The sequence below is a fragment of the Pinus tabuliformis genome, chromosome 8, assembly GCF_031772625.1.
Source record: "Pinus tabuliformis cultivar Carrire ecotype Pingquan chromosome 8, CPIR1, whole genome shotgun sequence".
In the NCBI taxonomy this organism is placed as follows: Eukaryota; Viridiplantae; Streptophyta; class Pinopsida; order Pinales; family Pinaceae; genus Pinus; species Pinus tabuliformis.
The window spans coordinates 1291090505-1291108355 of record NC_142294.1 but is presented as its reverse complement, the minus strand read 5'-3'; the positions used below and the strand labels follow the sequence as shown (position 1 = coordinate 1291108355).

The 17851-nt window shown below is 41.1% G+C and overlaps 1 protein-coding gene across 1 annotated transcript in view; it reads right to left on the bottom strand.

The window, feature by feature from the left end:
- Positions 1 to 17851, bottom strand: part of LOC149240181 (uncharacterized) — a 107176-nt gene that overhangs the window by 62534 nt on the left and 26791 nt on the right. Inside the window, exons 3-4 of the mRNA XM_089373645.1 lie at positions 7788 to 8000; positions 7587 to 7624 (exon numbers count right to left, since the gene is read on the bottom strand). Of these exons, the coding sequence (XP_089229771.1) occupies positions 7587 to 7624; positions 7788 to 8000 (251 nt within the window). The remainder of the gene's footprint in view (positions 1 to 7586; positions 7625 to 7787; positions 8001 to 17851) is intronic.

Below are 17851 nucleotides of genomic sequence, written 5' to 3'. Positions count from 1 at the left end.
TCCCCATCGTCCTGCTCTTATAATCTCTCGTTTGAGCACCAACGACCATGATTAGATCCTCATCAACGGCTAAGATCATCTCAAACTCAATCCATGTGAGTTTCTAGAGCTTTCTCAACTTTCCTTAATTAATTACTATTAATTAACTAGTTTTCCTAAGTTAGACTTGAGAAAAATTTAAATGATGGCTAATTAATTTAATTAAGGCGTTTCACAAGCTTATCTTGTGAAACTTTTTCTGGGTTTTGGAGATCTCATGTTCCTTAGTCTCGTAGACACAAATCGAGACTAGAACACCTGTCTGATGCTACAAAAACTAACACACTAATGCAAACATCTCATCATAGTATATCCCTTCGATCTAGGAGAAACCTTTGGCCATGTACACTTCTCCACACTCCCATCACTTGCATGCTTAATCTTGTACACCAACCAACCAATGACTTTCCAACTAGTCTTGGCACAATCTCACAGACGTCATTCTGCGTGATAGAGGAATATTCCTCCACCATGGCATCTCACCATATTCGCTGAGAAGTTGCCTCCTTATAACAAGAAGGCTCTGAGACTTGAGTCTATCACCTCAGTCATAAGTGCCATGTACCTTGTATATCCCTGTGGTTGTTTACTCTGTTTGAAGGTGGAACTGGGGGCTCCAGCTCTCTCCTGAGCCTCCTTGATCAACTGATCAGCCCACCTGTGTAAAGCTTTATAATAGTTTACTCTAAAATTTACCTTAAATATAATATGAAAATTGTTATCAGAATCTAACTAGCATCTATAATATCATAATAATATCATAATTTATCAGTTGATGTCGAATACCTACATGAATTTATGTGGTTGGAGATGCTACTGGTTTACTCCTGCTCCCATTCCCGCTCTCGTTACCAAAAGACCAAAACCTCCCAGCCAAACTGAGTACAACCTAGGTATACTCAATTCCAAAGTGTGTTCCAGTTGATACAGTCTGGTCCCCCGTGCCCAAAATCTTAAGAACAATTGAGACTCTCTCAGAAATTTCTTCTTATTTTCCCCCCTTCCTCAAGATTTCCTTCCTCCTTTTAATTCCTCGTCCACCGCCTTCCTCCCATCTTCGTGTCATTGTTTTTGTTACGTGTAACTTTTATAAAATCAAATCTCATTTGATTTTGTTGATTTTATTTGGATACAGAGGCTTGATTTGATTAAAGTTTATATTTAATAAATTAATTTAATTTATTTAGTTTATAATTTTAATTAATTCATATTATTATTTTATTACTTTTAATTTTAAATATAAATTAAAATTAACATTTTCTTTTTAGTTAAGGGTTTATCATCTATATATATGTATTTAAAGTGGTATACGTATTATTTACCTAATTTCATATATTCATGAGGATTTCTTTCGATAATCAATTCATTACTTTAGTTTATACATTTCCCTGTAGTAACCAGCATATATATATAGTGCAATACATGCGGGTCCATGCATACGTAGCTATCGTATGAGGTCTCGTATGTATGCTAATATTCGTATTTTATTTATAGTTATAGGTGGGTCATTACAACCTAGCTCATCCTCTCCCTGCAATGGGAGTCACTCACTGAGTGGACCCCTCTAACTTTATTCTCTCCTCCTGTTCCTGCACTTTCTCCTCAACCACATGTTGGTTGGCCTACCCAACAACTGGAGTGATGAAGTCTAAAGAGTCGATTGAGCCTCCTACTTGGGAGCATGTTGCTCCTCCTCCTATGTTGTACCCTACTCACGCTCTAGGAACTTCCTTAGAGCCCTTTCCTCTTCAAATCTCACATCACACTTGATCATTGTATCTCCAAGTGTTGGAATATATAACATGTACGCCTTATATGTCTCATTATAGCCCATGAAAATGTCGTGGGCTCCAACTTCTTACGATTGTCAGAAGACACATGGCAATAAACAAGGCTACCAAAGATCCGCAAGTGAGACAAACAAGGCTTCTCACCTGTGAAGGCCTCCTCTAATGTGACTTTGCCCAACACCCTGTGTGGATTCTTGTTTTGCAAAAAAGATGTTGCATGCCTCTACCCAAAGAAACATAGGTAGCCCCTAGTCATGCAACATAGCCCTGACTGCTCCAACAATGCTCTAGTTATTGCGCTCGATCAACCCATTCTACGAGGGTTATGAGGTGTGGTGAGCTCTCTCCTGACGCCCTCCTTGGCACATAAGTCTCTAAAGGCATTGGAGATGTACTCCCCACCATTGTCTGACCTCAGCACCTTGATCCTCCTACCATTTTGGTTCTCCACCAAGGCTTTGAACTCCACGAACTTCGAGAAGACTTCATCTTTCTTCTTCATGAAGAAGATCCAAGTCTTTCTTGAGTGGTCATCAATGAAGGTGACATAATATCTGTATCCCATCAGGGATGGAGAGGAAAATGGTCTGCATACATCTAAATGTACCCTCTAAGATGCTCTTTGGCCATGTTGTCTCTGCTGGGAAATGATGTCTTGGCATACTTTCCAAGTGTGCAGCCCTTCACAAGTCATGTTGTTCTATGTTGTATTGTGGCATCCCTATGGTAATCTCCCTCAAAATCTTCAATGCTCCATGGTGCAAGTGACCCATACACCTATGCCAAAGCTCCCCAAGGTCACATCTATATGCATTGATCTCTCTGTTGCTCAATGTTGTGGTTGTCTCAAACTGTAACCTATAGAGGTTCTTCACCCTAACTCCAAGCTACTTAGCTTCTTCGGAGTTGAAAGGCTTGAGAAAGGCCTTACCTCTACTAATGATAACCTCATAACCTTTGTTCTCCTAGGTTGAGACTGCAACAAGGTTCTTCTTCAACCCTGGGACATAGATGACATCTCTAAGTTAGAGAGGATTCCCAGACTCCCTCTCAAACTTGAAAATACCCATGCCCTATGCTAGGTACCTGCCATCATCTCCCATCTCTATGTGAAGTTGCATATCCTTCTCTGTCAACTGGCTAAAATAACCTTTGTTCCTGGTCATATGACAAGATGCTCCATTATCAATATAGCACACATTGTTGACCATTGAGCTTGCCATGCAAGCCATGAGCGAAAACTCATCAAACTGAGAAGTGTACTCCTCCACCTTTGTTGATGCTGCAACGTGATCCTTCTTGCATCCCTTCTTCCTATTTGGACACTTGGTGGAGTAGTGCCCAAACTGATGACAAGAGAAGCACTTTACTTTATTGAGATCCTTCTTCTTCTTACTTCCTAAACTAGACTCATCCCCTTGTGGATTTTTCTTGCTCTTGGTCTTGCCCACTTTGCCAGCTAGGGAAAAATTCTCCTCTTCCTCAGTCTTCGCATGAGACCCAGCTCTAGCTTGCTTTCGGATCTCCTCTTGCACGCAATCACCCCATAGCCTCTCCCATCCTGTTAGATTTTCCCTGCCACTGATAGCATCAGTGAATTTTTCCAAGACTTGGGAAAACCTAATAGTGCAAAACTGACAAGGTCTTTGTCTAAAATTGTCTCCCAAACCCTGACTAACTCATCCTTCACTTGGGTGAATCTAGTTCGGTATGGGATCACAAACTCAAACCTAGTCATTTTGATATTTCTGAGTTTATCTTTGAGTACCCAACTTCCTGGTCTCACTCCTAACCTGGTACAACCCCAAGATAGTTGTCTACATAGCCTAAGTTGTCTTCTTCCTAGAGAGGTGAGGTATGATGTGATCCTTGACTCCTTCAAGGATTATTCTTCTGGCCTTTGTGTCCTTCTTGTTATGATGGGCCAGTTGTCGAGGATCTGTCGGTGCAGTTGGTGGACTCTCCACAAACTCTCAAACTCCCTGCTCCTCCAAGACTACACCAATCCTCTCCTTCCAACAACAGAAATTAACGGCCCCATCAAGGCCATCCTTCAGCCCAAATACACCATCTTGCTTGTTCGATCTACTTAGAAACTCTTGTGTTGATCTTGCTAGGGGGAAACACTTAGCGCAAATTATCCCTAGGTCATGCAGCCAAAAACCCTAGCACAACCCTGAAGTGAATGGTGTCCCCTTTTCAATGTCTTTTCACCTGCTCCTCTGGAAAATAACACACTTTCTAGTCTTTAATCAAAACCCTCTCTGATACCATGTTAGATTTCTAATACCCAACTGCTAATTTAATAAAAATTCTGCGATGAAGAAACTGAAAATTGAACTCCAAACACTTTTACTAAATATGTTGAGTATTCTAACAAATAATAGCAGCAGAAAATAAATTCACGAAGACACAAGCAATCAATAAAACAATACACCAGAAATTACCCAGGAAACCCCAACTAGGGAAAACCTGCCAACTTGTGTGTTTTTATTATTCTGCTCAGCAAAGATCTCAAATAATTATTACAAATCAGAGGGAAAATTTTCCCTTCAATTCACTATCCCTCAACACACTAATTGTGCACTCTTATCCAACTCGACCTCCTTGTTTGCACAGTTTTACAAACTCGTATAGAATAACTCGACCCTGGAAAAGATGTACGTTGGTTGAAGAATTCGCTGAGGCTATTCAGCCTCTCTTTCTGTCCTAGCACATTGATCTGGAAAACCTTCTTTGTTGAGTTGAATACACAAGTCTCTAGTGCATAATTTTAATCTAAGTCTACGCCTTTCCTCTCCTTACAAATTCGAATTGGCCTTCCATCTTCCACAAACAGCTAAGATTAAATCTCAATGGATGCCTCAAATCTATTCTATTTTTTATTATATGAAAATTAGAATTTTTCTAAGACAAAATAAGAAAATGTAATTTGCACCTTAGTTTCACTTGTGGGTATCTCTGCCAAATTTAGTGCACTTCTAAATTTAGCAGAATCCTTCCATCTCTAACTACAATTAACAGGGTGAATGTATCATTCTCCCTAGTCAAATCAACATGACCCCGTGGGAGAGTGTTTTCTCGATGTTGCCAACTGCAAAAACATCAACACTCCCTCTCGATGAGGGAGACATTTTGCATTACTCCAAGCTTGTCTCTAAATGTATACAAACTCCCCCCTAGACAAGGCTTTGTGAGAATGTCCACAATCTACTCATCTGTCACGAATGAAGTAATATTTGATCTCAATGTGCTTCGACCTATCATGAAATACTGGATTCTCATAAAGATTCACACGGCTTTGATTATCACAATATATCAAGGTCGTCTCTAGCACTTGATCAAATAGTTTTGCAAGAAACTTCTAAAGCCACATTGCTTCTTGACTTGCGACACTAGCTGCAATACACTCTGTTTCTGCGATACTAAATGCGACAAAAGTTTGCTTCCTGCTAATGCAAGATAACATAGTTGATCCCAAGCTGAAGCAGCACCCTAAGGAGCTCTTTCTCTTCAATGCACTCACAGTCCAATCAGAATCAGCATATCCCTGCAGCCTCACTTCACCACCTAAGACATATCTCAGACCATATCCAACTGTACCACGCAGGTACCTCAACATATGCACTTCACCACAACCCAATGTACATGCCTCGGCTCAGCCAAAAACTAGTTCAAGGTGTCCACTGCAAAGCAAATATTTGGCCTCGTGGTTAACCAAGTACATCAAGGATCCAATCAACTATATATACAAAGTGAGATCCACCAAATCTGAATCTAAAGTGGAATAACTTAACTTCTTCAAATTTGTCACCATAGGTGTAGCCACAAACTTGTAATCCATCATATTGAATCTCCTCAAAATCTGAACTGTGTACTTCCCTTGTCCAAGGAAGATCTCACCTGGTCTCTACCACACCTAAAATCCCAAGAAATAATGCACCATGCCAAGATCCTTCATTCGAACTCCGAAGCCAACTCCCTTTTGCACCCAACAATGAGCCTCTCTACCTCAGTAAGGAACAGATCTTCAATATACAACACCAAGATAAAAGGATCACCATCAACAACCTAGGAGTAGAGGTTAGGATCCGCATCACTCTTGGTGAAGCCCAAACTTATCAAGTATCCATCAATCCTGGAGTATCATGCCATGGGAACCTGCTTGAATTTGTACAAAGCTTTCTTTAATATGCAAACATGGGACTACTTTCCATGTATCACAAAGCCCTGAGGTCCTTCTATGTACACTTCCCCTCAATCACACCATTGAGGAATGCAGTCTTTACATCCATCTGATGTAACCTCCAACCCATATCCTGATAGAAGTATACTGGATGGAAGTGTTCATGGAAACTGGAGCAAAAGTCTCCTCATAGTCCTCTCCCTATTTTTGGGATAACCCTCCACAAACCTCGCTTTGTACTCCTCGATGTTGCCATCTGCTGCATGCTTGATCTTATAGATCCACTAAAGTACTTTGCATATAGATGTCCCATGAGGACAATTTCATAGTGTATAAGAACCATCCCAGGTCATTAAGGTTAATGAATCCTTTATATAGGAGGGAGGTGCGAGGAAGGGCCTGCAACCCTCAAAATAAAAGGATTATCCAGAAACTTTGCTGCCAAGTAATCCTCTGGAAACAACCCTGAAACACATGATACCAGCACAAAAGATGTTGGCCAGAAAATGAGAGAGATAGAGAGTGCAATGCCTTAGAAAATCACCAATCTGCCAAAAATAGCCATCAAATTTGCTGGAAAAAAAAAGACAAAAGGATGAAGAGCACTGGTGGTAATGAGTGTAGAAAAACCCAGAATTCTTCTGCTGTCCCAAAAAAGAATCGCTGAAAGCCCTAGTTTGCAGCCCTAAAAATAGTTCTTGATAGGGCAGAATGAGCCACATTGGCTCTGATACCATGTTGAGAATATTAAGATAGATGATCTATGGTGGTTTCTTCATCAAAGCCTAATTCAATCACATAGAAACTCTTCAGCTTTATCACATCATTTAAAAAAACAGCAAAACTCAATTCTCAAAGTGTACTGAAATAGCAAAATAAAGAGAGAAATAGAGAAGTGCCCTTGGGCATTGCACTGGATCAAAGTAACGAATGAAAACCTAGGGTGTGTGCTTTTATAAACATCTTTCTAGGGGCGGGGCACTATAGCCCCAATAAGGTGGCGGGGTCGACATAGTCATAAATGATAAAGTGGGTAACTTACCCATATGTAGACTCATCAAAGCCCTGAATACGCCAAGTAGTGGGTCCACATGTGGCCTTAAGTGACAATTACCCATACTCTCAACATTCCCCAAATCTAATATTCAGACTCCTGCAAATATTAAAATTACCTTCAAAATAACTAAAGTTTAATACATGGAATAAACAAAACTATTCCTCTGCATGCAAATCCCCCTCAAATATTCTATTCCAAAAGCTACATATGATCTCAGTCTCAAGGAAATGGGCATTTTAGCAAATAATATCTGTCTCCACCATCTGACATTAATAAGAGAGGGACGATATATCTGAGGTAATGGGTATCTGAACAGCATAAGATTGATGACAAACTTTTATTTGAGAAACATGCGTGTGTGTGTCTGTGTCTGTGCAGTTGCTAAAGAGGCTGCAGAATTATAGTAACCAATCAATAATGTGGAGCTCGACATATATCAAACCAATGTACAAAACAGAAAAGCAGAGTAAAAACAAGTCATTTAAAGAAGTGACAAGGCAGAGAAAGGATTCACCTTACTACTTTGGGAAGAACTGACTGCCTCGCTTTGTCCTACTCGCACAGAAAAAAGCAAAAATCAGTACCAATGAACAACCATATCTCATGCACAAATTTTAAAGTGAAGAATAAAAATTGAGCAAAAGAAAAAGAATAGGATAAGTAAGCGCAAATTTTCAAGTAAAGAAAACATATTGAGGCAGAGAGATAACGAAACCTGTTGCCCCTTGCTTCTTCTGCCCAGTGAAACTTATCTGTTTTCCAGAATCATATGCACGGTAATCAACTACTCTTTGAGCACTGATTTCAGCCTCCACAATCAGAGTATCATCTACCAGATATCCTTTTGCAGGGTTGTGAACATATTGTAGAGGCATGAATGTTGTGAAGCCACAATCACTCTCTTTAGCATTAAATGTATGTTGTGTTTCTGCCCAAGAACAAGAAATTATGTTTCCAGCACTTCTTCATCCAAGTAACCAAAGAGAAAGGCTTGAACAAGTGCAAAGAATAGTGGAGGTGACAAAGTCACAAAACTAATATTCAAACTCTTTAATTCAATTACTGGAATCTTCATAACACTTCAACAGAGCAAAATTTGGGGAGAGGTAATAGACCGACTGCTTTAAAAGCTTAGAAAAATAGTGCAACCACCAGACAATATTCAAACATTTGAATGCTTTCAACTACTACACCTTATCAAAATGACAGCACAATCTTAAGTAGAAACTAATGAATCAGATCTAAATAATCTTGCTTTACTTCTTAGGATAGATTTCAGTATAGTGCTAGAAGTAGAATAAATCAATCTAAAATTATTGAAATATTGTCAAAGTAAATTCAGTGATACGTTGAACTGCATATCACAATATTCTAATAGCTAATGAGAGTACTTGTTAAAGATAGCACCTACTTGTTGCAAGACAGGTGATTGTGTGAAAAAGAGGGATGAGGGGGTTACGTGAATGTGAAGTGGCAGTGAAGTATGCAGCAATAGAGTTAGCCGCTTCAGTCGCACATATTAAAAGCATCTCCTCTGTATCATTTATGACATACCTGAATACAATGCAGATTTGAAAGTGGAGATTTTTATCCCATCTGGGAGTTTTCTCCACTGTAGGCCTGGTGTCAGCCTTCAGTGCATTCATTCAGATTTATGTGCATGCTTTGGATCTGCAGAGGGTTGATTTTGGTATTTATTAATGCAAGTCCCCACATTTATGTTTCTTTGAAATGGTACCAAAGCCAGCATTGGTCTGATATCTCTCCATGGATTGTTTGTAAACTTGCTCATGGAAAACTGCTACCGTGGCCTGTCTTACCTCTTGGAATTCTGCTGGACAACAGCATGGAGAGGAACAACACCAGAGCTGGATTCATGTGAAAACTTCTAAACTGAAATTCTACTACTGCAGTGACTCATTTATTTCACCTACTTATTATTCACAATAAGTTATTTACGAAATCCCTTCAGTAAATATTAAAATAAATTCTACTATAGTTATCACACAATTACCCAGAGAAAAAATACATGCACAATAACCAATCACATCAACACAATTATTTTTGGACAACTTTCCCCGGAAAAACCCAATGTGGGAAAACCGGTGCAACAAATGAGGGCCTTATTAATCTTTAGCAGCAATTTCTTTTACAAGGAATGATTTTACAAAGACACTGAAAGAAAACACCTGAGACTTTCCCTTTGAGACCTTCTAACACTTTGGAGACCTTGCTCCCACTTCTGCGTCAACCTTGCGTCACTTTGCGTGGCCCAGTGTGGCTCTGAGTGGCTTTGCATTCCTCTGCATCAGCGTGCGTGGGCTCTGTGTCTCTCCTCTGGACTGCGTCTCTCTCTGCGTTGTCTCCCATTGTCCCTGCGTCACCTCCTCCTCTGTCACTACCTGCTGCTGATGCCCTCCTCTTCCTCCACCCTGCAACTCTCCCTTTGAAATCGATCTCCTCTCCTTGAGAATCAATTTTCCTGGAGATACTAAGTATCTGCTAGTGTTTTTCCAAATGATCCTCATGCCTTGTCTTATACTTTTCCTGTTGACGAATCAACGACCAAGATTAAGTCCCTAATTAATGGCTAAAGGATTAAAAGAGACTTGATCCTCGTCTCTTAGAAGCTTCTCACCCTTATCTTTATTAATACCCATTAATATTTTTATTTTCCTAAGTTTAGACTTGGAAACCCATTAAAAATATTAATTATTTTAATAACTCCTCATCCGGGTGGAATTTCTCAAAACGATTTTTAGGTCTTGGAGATCTCATGTGCCTTAGCCTCTCCTCCAAATTTCAAGGCTAGAGCACATCTGATGCTACCAAAAATCAACACTCCCTCTTAGCGAGGAATGTGCTCTAGCAATATTTCACTATAGAAACATCACATTGATCTTCCGCATCAGTACTTGCACTAATGCTTGGCCTGCTGCCTCACATCCCCTGCACTGCTGCTTCTTGTACTACTAGCCATGACACTGTCACTGCCACTATCGCACCTGTACTGCAGCTCCCTCTCAACATGCTGCATCATGCTGCCCATAGCACTGCCATTGTTAACTGTTGCACTGCAACTCCTGACACATCCATTTCTGTTATTGAAATGGATTCTTTACCATCTCCATCTTCTCCCTGAAATAAACAAACTTTGTTCTTCCTAGAGCCTTGGTGAGGATGTCTGCCACCTGTTCTCCTGTAGGAGTGTATCTCAACAGTACTGCCCCTCATTGGAGACACTCTCTGACAAAGTGACACCTGATATCAATGTGCTTCGACCGATCATGAAATATTGGATTCTCAGAGAGCTTGATGTAACTCTAATTATCACACATGATCCTGGTCGCTTCCATCCTTCTCCTGAATGGATTCACAAGCAATTTCCTAAGCCATATGGCTTTGCACAAAGTTGTGCTAGCTGCCATATATTCTGCTTCAGCTGAGCTCAAAGCCACGGATTTCTGTTTCCTACTGCACCAGGAGGTCATTCCTGATCCAATGTTAAAACAGTACCCAGTTGTACTTTTTTGATCTACTGAACTTCCAGCCCAATCTGTGTCAGTGAACCCACTCAACCTAATGTTATTGTCTTTGGTGTACAATAGTCCATGCTCGACTGTTCCTTGTATATACCTGAGAACATGTTTGGCTACTGCCCAATGTGCCCTCTTAGGTTCCACCATGAATTGACTGAGGGTGTTGACAGCGTAACAAATGTTTGGCCGGGTATTGACCAAATACATCAAGGACCCTATAAGTTGTCTGTACAAGGTGGGATCAACGTCTTTATCTTCTGATGCATCAATCTTCTTCCAGTTGGTGATCATTGGAGTAGCCATATTTCTACAGTCTTGCATCCTGAATCTCTTCAAAATTTATGTAGCATATATCCCTTGTCCAAGGAAGATCTCACCCTTCTGCTACCAAACTTACAACCCCATGAAATAATGCATCTGTCCCAAATCCTTCATGTCGAATTTTGTGGCTAGGTTCTTCTTGCAGTCTTTGACGAGCCTAAATGATCCTGTCAAGAAGAGATCATCCACATATAACACTAGGATTAGAGGCTCGTTCTCTATAACCAGATAGTAGAGATTGGGGTCTGCGTCACTCTTGACGAACCTCATCTTCTGCAAGTAGCCATCAATTCGACTGTACCATGCCCTAGGTACCTATTTAAGCCCATACAAGGCTTTCTTTAATCTGCATACGTGAGATTTCTTCTCATGTGTCTCAAAACCTTCTGGCTATTCAATATATACTTTCTCTTCTATTACCCGTTCAAGAATGTTGTCTTGACATCCATCTGATGAATCTCCCACCCCATCTGTGTTGCAAGAGATATCACGACTCTAATAGAATTATATCTGGGTACTGGGGCAAAGGTTTCTTCATAGTCTATCCCTTCCTTCTGAGCATACGCCTTAGCCACAAACCTGGCTTTGTATTTCTCCACACTGTCGTCTGCAGCATATTTGACTTTGTAGATCCATCTCGAACCTACCACTGATCAGTCCCTAGGCCTAGATACCACTTCCCAGATATCATTGACCATTATCAGATACCCATACTTGATGTTGAATGGCCTCTTGAAAACAAGAAGGTTCCCCAACCTGAGCTACTAAGGCCTGGTATTTGTCTGGCTGTCTTTGCTCCCTTTTACTATTCCTAGGTGCACCAATGAAGTCTTCTGCATCCCATAGAATCTGTCGGAGTTCTTGGCTCATTCTTCCACTAATAGTAGGCACATCTATCAGCTCTTCCTCTTCCTGAGATTCCCCCTGTTCTGAAGCTTTGTCTTCAAGAGAATTTCTAACTAGTTTCCGCTGGTTGAAGTGATTTGACCAACGACTCGTCTTTCGACTGCTCCTCGGAAGGCATTTCTCGGGATTTCCTGAAAGCTCTATCCTCCATGAACTTTACATCCCGTTGAACTACTACCTTCCTACACCCTGGAAGATAGACTTTATATGCCTTAGCATTCTTGCTATATCCCACAAGATATCTTTTCTCACCAGTTTGATCTAATTTCTTTCTCTTCTCTTCAGGTATACGGCAATACGCTAAACTCCCAAATATCCTGAAATGACTGACTTCAAGTGTCTTCCCGATGAAAACCTTCTCCGGAGTGATTTTGCCCAATGCCCTGTGAGGAGTCCTGTTCTGGACATAAACAGTTGTGTTGCATGCTTCTACCCACAGGAATTTACGTATACCATGATCATACAACAATGCCCTAGTTGCTTCCACAATAGTCCTGTTTTTCCTTTCTGCTACTCCATTCTGCTCTGGATTGTAGGGAGTTGTCCACTCTCTTTTGATGCCTTCCTTAGTGCAAAAATCAGTGAAGTCCTTGTCAACATACTCTCCACCATTGTCTGAGCGCAACACTTTTATCTTCTTTCCCGTCAGATTCTCCACTAGAGACTTGAACTCTTTGAATCGACCGAAAGCCTCATCCTTGGTTTTCAGAAAGTAGATCCAAGTCTTCCTGGAATGGTCATCGATGAAGGTGATGAAGTATTTGGCACCACTAAGAGCTTTTGTGGCCATCGGTCCGCAGATGTCTGAGTGTATCAATCCTAGCACACTCTTAGCCCTATTAATACATCCAGAAAACGTTGTTTTAGCATACTTGCCCAGAGCGCACCCTCTGCATACATCATCTCGTTCAGTACTTAGTTCTGGTACTCCTGATATTGTTATCCTGAGAATTCTCAAAGCCCCATGGCATAAGTGTCCCATCCTCTTGTGCCATAGTTCATTTAAATCTTTGTCTCCATCACTGCCTATCACTGCCATTAGTGATTCTAGCTGCAACCTGTACAACCTGTTACTTCTTATTCCAACCCGGACCTTCTTTTTCCAACTCGAGTGTTTGACATATACTTTCTCCTTAATGAATAAAACGCCATAGCCCTTGTTTTGAAGTTGAGATACAGAAAGTAAGTTCATCCCCAATCCTCGCACATGCAGCACATTGGTTGCTTGAAGTTGCTCTCCTGCTTCGGTTTGAAAAACTATAGTACCTCTTCCTACTAGAGTACACTTTGCCTTATTTCCCATGGTGATCTAAAAATTCATCCTTTCTTCCTGATAATTTAAAAAACATTCTCGGATTCTTATCATATGCCAGGAAGCTCCATTGTTTATATACCAAACCTCCGAGGAGGTAGATCTTGCTAAGCAAGCGACTCCTTCTTCCAATCTGGAAGTTAACATAGAATAATCGTAATTTATGTCCTTTGTGCATTCTTCTGGAAATTTGTGCGAGTCCCCTTGAGTGGATGCCTCTGCATCATGCTCTTAACCCATAATCGATTTTCCTCTCATGTTGTCGGATCTCTGCTTCGATACCATGTGAAAATTTCTAAACTGAAATTCTACCACTACAGCAACTGATTTATTTCACCTACTTATTATTCACAATAAGTTATTTACGAAATCCCTTCAGTAAATATTAAAATAAATTCTACTGCAGTTATCACACAATTACCCAAAGAAAAAATACATGCACAAGAACCAATCACATCAACACAGTTATTTTTGGACAACTGTCCCCAGAAAAACCCAATGTGGGAAAATTGGTGCAGCAGATGAGGGCTTTATTAATCTTCAGCAACAATTACTTTTACAAGGAATGATTTTACAGAGAAATTGAAAGAAAACACCTCAGACTTTCCCTTTGAGACCTTCTAACACTTTGGAGACCCTGCTCCCACTTCTACGTCACCCCTACAGCACTCTGCGTGGGCCAACATGGCTCTGAGTGGCTATGCATTCCTCTGCGTCAGCCTGTGTAGGCTCTGCATCTCTCTCTGCGTTGTCTCCCCTGTCCCTACGTCACCTCCTCCTCTGTCACTACCTGTTGCTAATGCCGTCCTCTCCCTCCACCCTACAACTCTCCCTCTGAAATCGATCTCCTCCCCTTGAGAATCAATTTTCCTTGAGATACTGAGTATCTGCTAGTGTTTTTCCAAATGATCCTCAAGTCTTCTCTTATACTTTTCCTGTTGATGAATCAACGGTCGAAATTAAGTCCCTAATCAACGGCTAAGATTAAAGCAAACTTGATCCTCGTCTCTTAGAAGCTTTTCACCCTTATCTTTATTAATACCCATTAATATTTTTATTTTTCCTAAGTTTAAACTTAGGAACCCATTAAAACTATTAATTATTTTAATAACTCCTTATCCAGGTGGAATTTCTCAAAACGATTTATGGGTCTTGGAGATCTCATGTGCCTTAGCCTCTCCTCCAAATTTCAAGGCTAGAACACATCCGATGCTGCAAAAAATCAACATTCACCAACCATGGACCCCACTAAAAGATGGTCTTTTGTAGTTGGCATAACTATTGGAGCTGGAGAGACCACTGATTGAGGAGATTGATGCACTGCTCATTTGAAAAGGAAAAAAAGTAATGGATGTGATGAGCTTAGCAATGTGTGAGCAAGTGCAAAACTTCAATAACCAAATCACCAAGCAAATTATTTTCTTGCACAATAATGGTGTGGTTTCTGTGGATGCCCGATGGGGGTGGGGCATGGAAAAACAACCCCTTGAATGTCCTTGAAGTTGTTCTTGGGAAAAAAAGATCCTTTCCTAAGCATAGCTATGGATGGCACTCTAGACATCTCAGGTGTGACTGGGGTCGCGGGGTGGAAATCATGTACATACCATGGCAAAATTGACAAGGCGATGTGGGGAGCTTTTGTATGGAAATTATTGTAAGAGTATCTTATATTACTCATATATTGAATATAAAAAGATATACATTATTTATAATAATTGAAGAGACCAAGTGTTAGCCCAAGATAGCTATGACAACTAGATAAACAAGAAATCCTACGTGAGGTTACAACTCATCATCGTTGGCTCATAGAAAAGATGTGTGTTGGAAAAGATCAACATTGACACACCAACCCCCTCGTTAACTGAAACATAGGGAGTAAAGATAAAGAGAAATTGGGTCCCAGCAACAAGGCCTCATAAGACAACGAAGTATAAACTCTCATAAGTGGAGAAAAGAAGAAAATTTGTAGGAAAAGACTCCTCTTCTATTAAGTTATGGTATGTTCTATGCTTATAACAGTTTACTTCTTTTCCTTATTATATTGCACAGATTAGCAATCACGTGTACATAAAGTAAAGTGCAGATAGAACATTAAACGATCGACAGAAAACAAGCCAAGACAAGAGACACAAGATGTGGCGGCTAGCCAGGTACAAACCCCACAATGTGTGGGGAAACCCTTTGATCAAAGAGAGAAATAGTACAATAAATCTGATTTATATCAACAATAGCAAACCCTAGATCAGCAGCATCAGCATTAGCGGCCTCATCATCAAAACTAGGGCAGTCGATATCTCACAAACCGTCCGTCGGATTGGCTTGATTCCACCACCAAAAGTTGCAGCCTTTAGAGGAGGTTCAGATGAACCTACAGCGCAGTTCTGATGAGGAGATATTTAGGTCCACACAGGTCAAAACTTGGATCTGCAGTTGCAGCGTCAGTTTCAGCAGCTTCCTTCAAACTAGGGCAGTTGATATCTCGCAAACCGTCCGTCGGATTGGCTTGATTTCACCACCAAAAGTAGCAACCTTCAAAGGAGGTTCAAATGAACCTACATCGCAATTTTGATGACGAGGTCTTCAGGTCCACACTGGTCAAACTTTGGATCTGCAATAGCAGCTTCAGTTTCAGCAGCTTCCGGCTTCACATGTATGATAGAGAGACCCTTTTCTGGGCAGTAGAGAAGAGACTCTTTTCTGCGCAGTAGAGAGAGAGAGAGAGATGTGATGAGATGAGTGAGTCCAAATGAGGAAAAGTCATCTTGTATTAATACACAACGTTGGTGTTTGAATAGATGCGACTGTTGGGCTTCTGAGCCTACATGAGTTGTAGGTTGGCTTGATAATAATTCCATAATCAAAATAAATTCATATCTCCATGAATACTTATCAGAATCGGATGATCTTTAGATCAATCATGCACCTCTCGACGAGCGAAATCTAATGAACATATTATCAGCCATGAATTAGATGACCCACATGAAGTTTGCCCCTAGTTGCCAATTTTAACACTCCCTCTCAACTAGGGAGAACTTCATCTGCAATCTGTCGCAGTCGCTACTATTCATCCATCAAATGCACTACCCTGTACAGCCTGACCCTTGCCCTGCTCTGCTCTATTCTACCTGTTCTGCTTTGTCTTGTTCTACCCTCTACTGATCTGTACTGCTCTGCTCTGTTCTATTCTGTTTTGTTATGCTCTGCTTTTGTCTGAATTCTGAAGAAGAATAAATGATCGAGGATGTATCACACTGACTTAAAGTCAGCCTCAAAGTATGTACCACTGGTCCTAGACCAGTGTCAACCAACCCGAAGTCAGCATCATAGTGAGTACAACTCCTACCACTGGTCCCAAACCAGTATCATCCTCCACTGACTCAAAGTCAGTCTCAGAGTGCGTACCACTGGTCCCAGACCAGTCTCAACTGACCCGAAGTCAGTGTCATAGAATGTACCACTCCTACTACTGGTCCCAGACCAGTATCATTGATTACAGATCAATGGAGGTCATCCTAGTGTAGGGAGTACGGTAGATACAACGATGCGTCCATCGGTACTACTATGGTCCCTAACTTCATTTCCCTGCTCATTGATCAAATGGGAGGTACTTCCCATGAGTCCCAAACTGCATGGGTAGGATGCCTCGACAAGAGAACTAATCAATCCTGTCCTCACAGGAGAACACATCAATCTTGCTACAATCGCCATGGAGAACACATCAATCCAGGCCTCACAAGAGAACACATCAATCCAGGCCTCACAGGAGAACACATCAATCCTGCTACACAGGAGAGCGAATCATCTTGTTCCACAAGAGAGCGAATCATCTTGTCCCACAAGAGAGCGAATCATCTTGTTCCAGTGCGCATCACCAGGGGAGGGTGAGTCACCCTGTGGTCGTATGTTGCTCCAGTAAGAACCGCAAACCCTCAAAGCTCCCAGAGCTCAATGTATGCAACATGCAGGACCTTGTACAAGGGTTTCCTGACAACTCCAAATCGTTTGGGAAAATCACAGATTAGATCTTTCCTCGGGGCTTTGACAAGATGTATCGACCTGTACATCATCTTAATGCGATGGAGCCTCCTTGCTCATCGACTTACCATATCCCAGATGATGTCTATCTGCTGAAGCAATAGACGAATACGGGATTCCTCAATAATCGAATCCCACCTCTGGTTGTTACAGAGAATCACAGTGGTATGTGTTTAAACAGCTCACTGAAGAGCTTCCCCAACCAGGGGGCTTCATACGAGATCATATTCGTAGATATGTATCTGGTCTCGGTGGTGCTTATGGGAACCGACGTCTGCTTCCTTCTCATCCATTATATTGACACAGAATCCAAAGGGAAACAGCACTAAAAGTGCTCCAGTGATCCTCCAGGCTACCTGCCTAATCAGCATTCGAATAATCATGCAGTTTCATATTTATGGCAGTGTATCTCAATCCATGAGAGATTGTGTCCTGAAGACATTTCAGAAGATTCTTGGCACCAATCTAGTGAGGCTCAACCAAATATGGGCTCACAATGCTAATTGTAAAACATATGTTCGGACGGAGGTTCACCAAGAACATCAACGCGAATGAGTTTTTGAAACTCAGAGGCATTTCCCAAATCTGGTCCGACATCACTACCATATAACTTCTGAAAGTTAAGATCCTCGAGGTAGTCACAAGCTTGCAGTCCATCATACCAAA